Here is a 12,654-nt window from a genome sequence, read left to right as displayed (position 1 = left end):
TTTTATGCCGATTAATATGAACTCCGTCTAATGGCGAGTTTAGGCTTTGGCGAGTTGATTAAATAAAATCATGCTTAAATTCCAAATTTTATTCATAATGAGTGATTGAAATAGTGAGCATAATTCTTTCATATAGTCGTACAACGTCTTATTACGTTCATGAACATTTAACAGCAAGTTTAATACCCAGGTTATGTTGAGTGGTCCAAAATAAGTCCCTAAGAAATAAAGTAGGACCTATTTTCGACATGGGTCAAATTGCTATTAAAACCAGTTGCTTTTTTGAGCTTGCAAAATAGTTTTCACGTGTTTTATCATAGCTGTGAACAAGTTTGTATTTGTAAAATTCATCACAGCTATGCAGCAAACCTCTTGAAAGTTGACTCCAATAATGGCACGTCCTCCTGAAACGGCCCTGATTCGGTCCAACTATGAAAAATCAAAACTTTATTTTCAATTTTCTCTCCGTTAACAGCTTACTTAAAGAAAATTTTAGGTGAGATTAGAATCATAAGAAGTAGCTTTAACTATACTTTTTCAAAATTTTCATGAATAACATGATTTATGAGAGAACTATTGGTAAAAAGCTACAAGGTGGTCCAAAATATGTACCCGGTCCAAAATAAGTCCGTTACCCTATATGTCAGTTTATCAGAGAGAATACTTCAAAACCAAAAAGTATTCGAACTGAGTTTGATGTCCTAAATTCAAATCAAGTTTCAGTCTTGTCTATATTTGACGTTTGGTAATATCTCTAAGCGCAACTATCTCTTAAGAAATCGGTAATTTAAAAAATTCGAGAACATAATTGTTTGGATTGTTTAAAAAAAGCAAAAACATCTTTATTGAAAAACTTTTCCAGCAATTTATTTTCTCAAAAATGTCACATAAATAATCGGTTAAATCATTTTCTAGCAATTTCATAATTGTTCTGATACCACTGGACCGTCTGCTGGATAGCGATATCGAAATCGGTAAACCTAAAGTCCGGATACAGTCGTCTCAGCTTGGCATTGGAAGCCGTCTTTTTGTGCTGCCCGTCCGATTTGCTGGTATCGAACTCGATCCGGCCCTTGAACTCGAATGCCCGCGCTATCGATTCGGCCAGCTGCGCGATGGTAATTTCTTCCGACTCATCTGGGATCAGCGAGATGGGTTCGATGCTGTCGTAGTTACGTAGCACCCAGATGATTAATTTTGCGAGATCGATTGAGTAGATGAACTGTCGCAGAGGTTTTCCCGTTCCCATAACGGTGAAAACTTTGTCCTCTGGAGATTTCTGCGAAATACAGTTAAAAGAAATTATTCAATGTTTCCCCTTTTTAAATTTCAAAATCATCGTACATCGCTTTGATCAAAATTGATTGTGGCATGCATTCGCTGAATCAAACCGGGAACCGCGTGGCTATGATTGGGGTGAAAATTGTCATGAGGTCCGAAAATGTTGCAGGGTACGACCGAGGTAAACATGCTTCCGTATTGCAAATGGTAAGCTCGATTGGTGATATCGATAAGGCGCTTTGCGTAACCATATCCGAAATTGGAATCATGTGGTGGTCCATTGTGAATCTGCAAAATTAAAAAGTATTATGGGTTAATTCCAAAAAAAAATTACTGCTGAGAAATTACAAAACTAAAGAAAACTCACCATAGTTTCATCGATGGGGTAGCTAGTTTTGTCGGGAAAAATGCACGACGACAAACAGGATACCACTTTTTGGACCTTGTGCTCATGGCTGAGCAGCAGTACATGGTCGTTGATGTAGATGTTGCTCCTCAGGTAGCTCAGGTTTTTCTGCAAATGGTCGTACAAACCTCCTACCATGGCGGCCAGATGGATAACGTGCGTTGGCCGAGTCCGATCAAAAAGTGCCCGTGCCGACTCCAGGTTCCTGGAAAATAGAAAAATTCAAATTAACCCTTTGAAAACCTTTTTTTGGCAGAAAAAAATCACAGAAGTTTGTTTTTATTATAATGAACAGCCCTGAACTATGGAACCCGAAATGCTTCATCATGAATTTCTACCAACAATAGTAAAGATTCCATTAGTGGTTCCACATTACTTTTAAAGCATTTTGAACTCCACTGTCGCAGGCGTGGCTCAGTAGAACGAATTCCACATCGCCAATGGTTGCTACTCCGTGATTGACTGAGGCCATCAGTTTTGTTCAAAGGTCAAAATAATGGTGCTTGGGATTAGCAGCTCACTCTCAATGAACAAAACAGATGCTCTCTCTTTGAACATCAATAACGGCGCCGGCCACGTCCTAGTAGTCAATGGATAGAATGGAAAAGGTAGAAAGGGACTAAAGATTAATTTTGTGCTTTAGGACCGAGGTCACCTCTACATCCTATCAAAATAATTTAAGGTCGGGTGTTTGGGAGAAAAGGATATGAGCAGGCTACACTTTTGACTAGTGTAATGGTGTGAAAAACCGAATCCTATACATTGTACTACGCTTCTGTTCTTTCCTAACGACACTTAAAAATTTGTAAATGCGTAAGGTTTTTCCACTATTAACTTCCAATATTGTATAATCAAATTGAAAAAAAATGAAATCAGAGTAAAAAATATATTTGTTAGTAAAACAATGTTGACTGTACTTCTTTTATTTGACGCTTAACAAATTGAATTTAAACATCTTGTATAAAATATGTGTCAGATAAACCCTTTTAAATTTTGTCAAAATTGATTTTACTTAATGAAAATATTGATATCATGTTGCCAAAATAGTTAATTATTAGTTCTAGGATTATCAATATTTTAAAGTTTTGGAAACCAGGATTTATGATCGGACCAAAATAGAAATTCTAATGAACACTGCAACTTTCTGCAGATATTTAACTTCCTGAAATACTCTATAACGTCGATGAATTGTGCCAATTTCGCGAAAGGAACAAAGGTTTAAAGTTTTACAATAATGTATGTAACTGCAATTAAGAAATATAACGATACCTAAGGCCATTCATCGGAAACTACACTTTACGATTGACTCAAATCGTTTAACCCAACGAAAATGAAAGTCAAAGTTTTTCATTTCCACTAAAACGCTAAAATTGTATCACTGTGAACTATGAACCAAGCTAATCTATAGCGTTTTCGTTTATTTTCCACTGGCACGGGGCACACTTTTTCCTCATGAACAAACAAACAAAATCTTCACCCTGAACGACGCATATAATGTCTGCATCGTCCCGGGCGGCGATTTTGTTTGTTTATGAAGTTTGCAACTGCCTCCGTGCCAATGTAAAATATACAAAAACGCTTTAAAATACTAAAAAGGAAAAATAAAAGTACTTAGCTTCGTGCTCTCAGCTTTTCTAATGGAGAGCGTTTAGGAGAGAAATCCAATTCAGGGATCGAGAACCTAACCGATCACGGTTCGATAGTCCTAAATTTCTCCAACATTTCCTTGATGAAAATTTAGTCCAGTTCCGTCAAGTTTCTTGTTGATGCTCTGACTTTTGCACGGTAGGTATCACGATTTTTCCTCAAAAATCTTGAAATTTTCGGAGCCTCTGTCAAACACGTCTTTCTTGTAGCGTTGACTACTTAGATCCCATCTTATGATAATGAACAGCTTTTATTCTACAAAAACATCGTTGAGAAATTTTCAAAGGTAATGAAAATTATAAGAGAAATTTTTCAGAAAAGATACAACGGCTCACTGACAGGACTAGAACCCGCAATTTCTGCTTTAGTACACCGGCGCGTTAGCCAATTACACCACGGTGAACGTGACGCAACAGACTCCTGTATGCGTACAAGTCGAGCTCCATCGGTCGACTGCTGGATCTTCTATCGAAGTGTTCGTTGCCTATTATTGATCTCTCTGTTGTTTCTCTATCACCATCCACCGACTCGGAATTTTTAGTCAAGCGCGCACATGGCCGGTTGCTTCCTGCTTGCAGCTACACACGGTCAAATGAAGAAGCAATGGGCGATGGGCGCGCTCGCAGTCCCGGTATACGATTTCTCGTTTGTTAAACAGAGAGAGAAATAGCCTTCACTCCAATTTCACTCCGATTAGCTGTCATTCTTATGGAAATCTGTGTAAGAGTAAAGAGCAGGCTTTATTCTTTTTAGCAGGTCCAATCCCAATTAGTGCTGCTCGAAACGTTGAGGATTTTTTTTAACATTTTTTTCACAGAAATTGCAAAACACACAGTCTTAGGAACTTAATTTTCATTGCTTTATAGGTTGTAGTTTCGACACTCTTCAACCATTTTTTCCATAATTTTGAAAGATATCAAGAGGGTAGGGTCTAACGGGTAAAAAAAAACAATTTTCACGATTTTTTTCTAGAGCTATCGTTCAAACAAATGTATTCAAATTTTTTGCATTATACAAAGCATTGTTAAAGGAACATTTAGTAATTTTTTCGTATAAAAATATTGAAAAATGAGCCGGTGACGGAGCACTTTCGAGGATGCCTTTTAGAAAACAGGATTTGCGGTGGACACTGTATCTCAGCACAGAATCACCTGAAGTCAAAAAATCAGAGCAAAATATTTTTAATAGATGTTTTTCTGGACCCCAACGTTTTTATTTAACTTTAAAAAAAATTTATGAAATTTTTGTGGCTGTTTGAAGTCAAAACTACGATTTTTCACGAAAAAATCCGCCATTTTTTATCTGTAAAATCTCCCCAAAGTAAAAATAAAGAAAAGAAAAACGTAGGGTGTTTATTTTAAAACTTTATTTTAAATAAGAATCTTCTTCGAAAGGACGCCAACTTTCCTTCCCAAAAATCGTTAACTGAATGACGCACTCGAATGAATGCATCAGAATCGTCAATCCCCAACAACATGCCTTTTCATTTACACCTCTTCATTCATTGCAAGTGAATACGACGTCATCGACATTCATCTCGCTCTCACATAATCATTAATTCTAATTCCATTGATGATAAGTTCACGCACAGATTTGATGTATGATTTCTCAAGTGTGCGAGTGAGATGCAGCAAACATTTCGCATTTTCTCTATATGAGCGATCACTCGCCTTCAAACTTTTATTTTACACACTCATTTCTAACTTCTCATTCTTTAAAATAAACATAACTTTTATTATCAGATTGATCCAGCTCTTGGATACTACAGTAGGGGTCTGGTATTTTATATATAGAAAATATGTTCCAAATTAGAAAAGAATCGGATAAGTAGTTTTCAAATGACGATGTCCACGGGCTCTAAAAATGTGCTTTCGAGAAAAACGCGTTTGAAGTTTCTGCTCTTGCTTTCTTGCAGATAGGAGATAAAGGCCTATAATTTCTACAGTTTTGCTTCAATTGACTTGAAAATTAGACACAACATTCTTGAAATGTTTTACAATAAGAAAATAAAAAAAAATCGATTTTTTGAAAGTGTTAGAACCTAACCCCCCCCCCCCCCCTTAATATTAAACCAAGTAAAAAACCCGATTTAATACACTTATCAGTGGATTGGAGGCTTTCTTACAGAGTGTCAATCATCTTTGGAAATAAATGACACAATAATGGATTCCTTATTTCTGAATTATATATTATTAATCTATAAAAATGATTATGATTAAAGAAAATCGATAGCAAAAATTACTAAACTCAATATAAAAAAGGTGGCCAGTACGATTTTTGTAGGATAAGCGAACTGATATTCAACGAGTTCATTTACAATCAAAATATTTCAAACTGTTCAAGTTTGAGAGCCACATATCTCGATGCTCACTAGTGGTCAAGGGGTTAGCCTCCTGAACTCTCATGCTAGATGGCGTGGGATCGATTCTCTGCCATTTAATGAACTTTTTGTCAAATTTTCGATCGCCTCTGTAATTAATTTAGCGATTGCTGGCTACTGCTGCTGAGCAAATGGCTACCTTTTTTTGAGCCAACGTAAGCATGATATGTTCTATGGAATAGAAAAATTTTAAAGAATTTTTTTTCTTTGGTTTTGAGATATGACCTACAGGAGAAAAAATCCAATTTTTTGATACTAAATTCATCAAAATCGTGATACTTGGAATAGGAGTTAATGTGGTAAGAACGTTTTAATGGAACATACAAACTCACGGACATCATCGTAACTCGTCGAGCTGAGTCGATTGGTATATATAAAGTGGGGTCTTGGACCCTTAATTAATGATATCCCCAACTGACCGTTCGCTATGCCTATCTGTAAGAAAGCCAAAAATATGGTTCCAAAAAAACAAATAACATATTATGCGAATAATTCAGTAAATCTTTTCCTTTTTCATTCTTGCAGTCCAGTTTTGTTTGTTCACGTTAATTCATTCCTGAACTAGGATGGACTGGACTGGACTGGATTCCCGGTCATCGGACTACTTATGGTTTCTACAACCCTTTGGACACGTGCAACCGCTACTTCAATCAATGTGCTAGCATCTTCGACTTTGGAATCTCAAAACAGGTGTACAAAAATAGATTAAGGCAACTATCATTATAATTAGTCTGTGCGAAACATTTGTTCTCGAAGACAATAAATAAATAAATAAATAAAATAAATCATTCCTGAACTAACTTTTTCCTAGCCTCCATTTAGGTACACTTTTTAGGTAGGGGAGATAAAGGCATATCGAGCACCCGGGGCATAGTTAGCATTTCTCTTATCTGCAAAAGTACGCATTTTCTTAAATAAATTTCCATGAGGAATACTTTCTATAGTATTAATTTTTCACCAAAAATGAAACCTCCTTATCACAAAAAAATTAAAAACAAAAACATCTAGGTTATCAAGTTACGAAAATATTATAATTTCCAAGCACCAGGAAATAAGCTTTTATGATCTTTGAATCATCTTGATCTATAGTGTACGCACTGCAACATGATATACACATGGTTCTTTAATTTTCACCATTATTATTTTTTTATTTTTCTCTAAAATCAATTTTAAAATGCGTTTTTACTTTAATTTGTTGACTAGGGGCGAACAGAGCACAATTAATCGGGCACGATAAGCGTTTTCTACCGTAGCATCTAGCAGCGAATTCAACTCGATGAAGTCAACTGAATGATAGAGCTACAGCTTCATCAGTTTACATCTGACGATTTGGCCTATTGGTAAGATGTCGGAGAGGACTCGAGTTCGATTCCTGTTCGAGGAGATTTTTGATCGATTACTTTGATTGTTGCATCATATGGCTAGCAGCATCTTTGCGGGTGATGCAAAGCACCAAAAACATTATGTATGAGTGTGTGCAAATTGTTTGTATTTAACAAACAGTCATACATTATTTTAGTATTGCTTTGTTTGATAGATCTACGCCTCACCGTTTAGTGTAAAATGCATACATCATGAATGGTAAATGAAAAAAAAATCACCTCAAACAGGAATCGAACTCGAGCCTACTGATTACCCCTCCGACATTTTACTTTTTTTTTTTTTTTTTTTTTTTTTTTTTTTTTTTTTTTTTTTTCGATTGTAGTCGTTTTACCATCTTTATGGCATTCGCGACTTTATCAACGTTACAGTTGGCGGATCGTTATTGAAAAACTTATCCGGTACAACTGTGTTCGATGTTTGCTCTTGGGCTCGAACTCGTGGACATCGGCTCAGGAGACAACAGACTTGCCAACTGAGCTATATCACAAGCCCTTTTTTACCGACATTTTACGAATAGGCCAAATCGTCCGACAAAACAATTCAAGCTGTAGCTCTTTTATTCAGTTTACTTCATCAAGTGAAATTCGCTGCTAGATTCCACGGCAGAAAACGCTCATCGTGCCCCGATTCACGCTGCTTATACTGCTTCCTGATTTTCAGCTTTCGGCAAAAAAATTTAAAATGCATTTTCAAACGTTTTTATCTACTTTTTCAAGTATCGGCCAGTTAGAAAATAGACTTTTTTAGTGTCTGAACACGAAACAATGATGTAAGTCACATATTATAGCTGTTTTCTATGGTTAAATAATCGTATTCCTTCAGGTGGCTTTTATGTCCTAATCTCCCCTACATCTATTTTCGCAAAATAAGCTACACAACACAAACAATTGTTCGAATACGTCTTTTTTCTCGAAATAAGCATCAATTTTTCAGATTTTATATAAGACAATACTGAATAGCCCTGAAGTTACAATAAGATTCCCAAGCAACTAAAAGCCACATATTTACTTGAAAAAACTTCGAAAGATATGTACATATTGGTTGAAAAAGAGAATGATTAATATGAACGTTGTATGTGACTTATTTTGCTCAATTCCCATGAGCGAACTATACCTTTGTACTCATTATTGAACTTGAAAGCTCCAAAAGGGCTTAATATGTACATTGTAAGGGACCTAAGTCACATAAAGGGCACAAAAGTGCTCAAAACGGGATTTATTGAGTCACAAAAAGTGCTGAGGTGCTTTCTTCCTGGCTGGCTGGCTTTCTGGTAGGGCGGGTGCGCCTGTAGGTATGCTACAAAACCATATCATCACTTCAAGTTTTAGTTTCAGTTAGAACAACATCTAGGCGTGGTCTTGTGGGAGCGTGTTTAATTCTTACCACGAAGTTTGGGGCTCGATTCCCAAGCCAGGCAAGATTATTTTCAATAAGTAATTTGATATTTGAGTGACCATACTGATGCGATATATGTAGGAAATGTAGGAAAGAAGCAATTGAGCAGCAAATTGAACAAATCTCGGCAAACTTTGAAATCCAGTGCGTGGCATCATGGCGGCACCATGCATTGAACATAGTAAATAATCAAGAGAAGGTGATATGAACCGATGCCAAGGGTGCAATTGAGATAGAGAGAATTATTTTGCTCATTTTACGATTTTTTTGAGGCTGAATAAAAAGGCCGCTGGATTCTGAATAGAAGGATGAGAACTTGTTTTGAAACTTGAAAGTATCAATAAGAACATAAATTTTGAGCTGCATAGAACGTACTTCGTTGCAACGATGGGGCTGAGTAAGCGTTTTTGTACTTTTTTATGGGACTTTTGGTTGCTTGGTTTCCTCGAGTTTTTAAATTTTAAAACAAATTTAAAATATATTCTTTATTGCATATAGATTTTTACACGATATTAAATCCGCCTCTTACATGTAGGACTTGAAATATTTCTCTCAAATAACGTGTTAATCTGCGAGAACCGTGGAAAATAGCCGTAATTATGGCAAAAACTTAACAAAATCAACTAGCGTTAAAAAAAACCTTAGTGTGCTGCGTAAAATAAGATCACAGTGCATTTTATACTCTATTGCCCTTTATTCTTATTAGTTCTTATTTGCGCTATGTTGGTGTGTGTATACAATTGCCTAGCAAACGACATGGCATGCTGCATGACTGCATGAGTTACGAAGGAAAGAGACATTCGTTACTAGACAGTCGGGAGTAGAAGACGCATCACTATAGCCGTGAGGGCCATTACATATCTATATGTACATTAGACCGCTGCAAGCTTTGTATGAAAATTTCAAATTCTTAAATTTTTACACCTCCCATAACTTTTTTTGGTAGTTTTTGCTGCCAGAAATAGCAATAAAATTTTTGGAAGCGATCCATCCAGTCCTGAATTAGCGCAACGAGTTTTAATTTTGTATGGAAATTTGTATGGCAAAACAAAATTTTTCATTCAAAAATCGCCAGAGATGTTCTGAAAGTCCCAAAAAATATAACTTTGGATGAAAAATGTTCCTTGATTCTTGCAGTACATTTCATGTGAACAAAGCACAAACCTAATTTGTACCCCAGGAAAGATATTCAATGTTTTATAAAATTTTTGTTTTCAAAATTCATTTTTTAATTATATCGTTTTTCACTGCTTGTTTGAAAGCTGTATAACAGTATGATGGAAATAAAAAATCTCAAAAAACTGCTTTGCATTGCCAGAGAATTTATTGACATATAAAGCCTTTGCAAAAACATTTCATGCAATTATTAACAGCTCTAGCAAGCAAAGTCTGCCATTTTTGAATACTTTTCAATGGATTCAGGTTTTTTATTTTGAAATGGTTATAACTTTTTTCATAAAATTCTTAGCTGCTTGTCATGTAAGCAAAAAATGAAGCTTAAGAATAGTCAAAACTAAAAATTAAAGACCGACTACATTTCAAGCTTATTTGAATTTTCTGGATGATTTAATGTGCAAAAATTTCTTCTTCCATACAAATTTCCATACAAAATTTAATCCCTTTGCGCTAACTCAGGAATCAACCAAATCATCTCAAATTTTACACTGATGGTTGGTGACACAAAAGGCATCGAAAAAACATATGGGAGCAAATAGTCATTTTTTGCAGCGGTCTAATGTACATACAAGTTTGGCAATACAATCAAGCTTTTTTTAAGAGTTTCACAAATATCCCGCTTTTTTGGCAGTGTCCCGCTTTTATGTCGTGAAATGTTCCGCTTTTTTCCGAAAGTATCTGGCAAGCCTAGCTTAATGATATCACCTTCAAACTTTATATTGCTTTCATTATCCTGACCTAACACTGTGTAAAAATATTTTTCGGACAATCATCAAATTTTTTAAAATAAATATTCTTATACTTCAATTACCAATCTGGGCTAAAATGCATCAAAATGCAAATCACAGATACACCTTTCAAATCGCGTTTCCGTATGCTGGAATATGATTGCTATGCTTCAAGCGTTTGTAAGTTCCAAATTTCATCCAGGAAAACATTAATTTTTAGGATTTTAGCCAGTAAAATTTTTGGTTGTAGTTTACTCCTAAATGTATGCAGCACCTTTATGCTCCTTCTTGAAAAACATTATAGACAGAAAAAAAATGTAAAATTCAATTCTAATAAAACCGAAAGCTACTGCAATTAATGATTTATGCATTATGACATCACAATTATATCAAAAACTAAAAATTTTCATGCATTTTTATTAGATTTTTCCTTTAAAAAACAAAGTCGGTTGCAAGTTCCCCTTTTTTTAGTAGATTGAATATCACATGTTTTTGTAAATTTAAAGATAACCGGTAAAATCAACCATTTTTCTGACTACGTCAATTTGATGACCCATCAAGCTGAAAACTTTTGATGTACAAGCGGTATGATTATCTTCTGTAGACATTATGGTTTTAGAAGCCATTGAAGTTGGAAAGTGTTGCATAATGCCTCAGTTTACGGTACAATAATTAAGTCTGTTGTTTTTACAGAAATACATCACTTTAAAGTTTAAAATGCTATCAGAATAGGTTGTTTCAGTAGCACAAGAAAAAATCATTTTCCAACACATTGCTTTCAGTAGCTCAATGCTACGAAGACAACCAGTCTCTTATTCACTTAGTCTAACCTAGTCACTAATCAGTCACACACTTAACAGTTCAAATGATCAAATTTTCTTACAAATTGAGAACCTTCACAATTTGAACCACCAGTACTTTGACACGTGTTTTTTTTTTTTTTTTTTAAAGCATTTTTGCTCTAGGGATCCTTTGCATTGGTAGACCACATGAGTATTTTGGGGTACATATCTGTAAAACTTACGTCAAATCTGCATCTTTGGTGCCAACAAAAATCCATTCTTCATCAACCGGTTGCTCTTCTTTGATAACGGTTTCGATGGCTTTTCCAACTAGTCCAGTTCCTCCGGTAACTAAAACTACTTTCGCCATACTGCAGAGCACGTTTTTCTGAATTTTCAAAAAGTCTCTTATATAAATAAAATCAGATTTTTCCTAAACTTCGCACTTCTTTTAAAGGGATATTAAATTTCCAAACTTCCTCAGCCAACTTTAATAGTTAACCAAAGAATTTCATAACTTGAAATTCCAGCACATATGTTGAAACAATTTTTATTAATAAATTGCACCTGATCCCCTTCTAAACTCGTTGGCAGTTATCAGCCCACTGGTCAAATGTGATCTAATCCAGAGTGCCGAAATTCGGCGGCCGCGATTTTTTTTCGGGGTACATGCTTCTAAAATCCAACTGTTTCCTGTGACGGATGAGTAACTTAGGTGGTTCGGTCGGATACGTTTGGTTGCCCCTTAGCTAGATGCATGTTCCTACTCCTCGTTGTACTGTTTGTTTGGTATCAAGGTGCCAAAAGTTGGCACAGTGAGGGTCTTGTATTCAATCTTCCCAGTTTTCTGGGGTTAGATTTTTTTTCACCCGAAAGTGGATAATTTACCATTTTCCACTTCGTTCCAAATAAAGTTCGATGAAAAAATCTTTACATTCAACTTCAATCAAAGCATTTTGTTGACAAAGTTTAAAACATATGGACAAAACCTACACTTAAAGAAATTTCGGGTAGGTAATGGCAAAATAGGATCTATGATTCGAAATGGTTTTTTGTCATAAACTAACGGCCAAGCACGTGTTCATCCATCCATGATTAAGGCATACGTACTAAAAAGGAAAAAGAAATGACTCTGATTGCGATTCCGACCAGAGCTGAGAAATGATAACGAGTGTTACAGTTTGGTGAACCCGAATAGTATTGACCCAAGGCGTATTTGGTGTGTTATTCAACCCGGACCTTAGTAAAGTAATAGAAATTGGCAGGAAAGTAAATTTGAAACCGGAATCCTAGTATAAAACTACAGTTTATTAAAAAAATCTCTTTATCAATTTGCATCTTGGAAATTTTCTGGTGATAATCAAGTTTGATCCATTGATCTTCCAGACAGTAAAATATCCTAGTGTTCGGCATCGCTAACCGAAAAGTTAGAAGTGCCAATTGGATCACTCATTTAAAGTGCTGCCGAAATCCAGG

General features: G+C 35.6%; 1 protein-coding gene across 1 annotated transcript; it reads right to left on the bottom strand.

Annotated features, from left to right (window-relative positions):
- Positions 1–904: 904 nt before the first annotated feature.
- Positions 905–11,548, bottom strand: LOC129749796 (probable GDP-L-fucose synthase). Its single transcript, XM_055744886.1, has 4 exons — positions 11,421–11,548; positions 1,649–1,892; positions 1,345–1,569; positions 905–1,279 (listed from the first exon to the last, which is right to left on the bottom strand). The coding sequence occupies exons 1-4, from the start codon at positions 11,546–11,548 to the stop codon at positions 905–907; spliced, it is 972 nt and encodes a 323-aa protein (XP_055600861.1).
- Positions 11,549–12,654: the final 1,106 nt, after the last annotated feature.

This window comes from Uranotaenia lowii, chromosome 2 (assembly GCF_029784155.1).
Source record: "Uranotaenia lowii strain MFRU-FL chromosome 2, ASM2978415v1, whole genome shotgun sequence".
Lineage (NCBI taxonomy): Eukaryota > Metazoa > Arthropoda > Insecta > Diptera > Culicidae > Uranotaenia > Uranotaenia lowii.
This window is presented reverse-complemented; position numbering and strand designations above follow the sequence as displayed.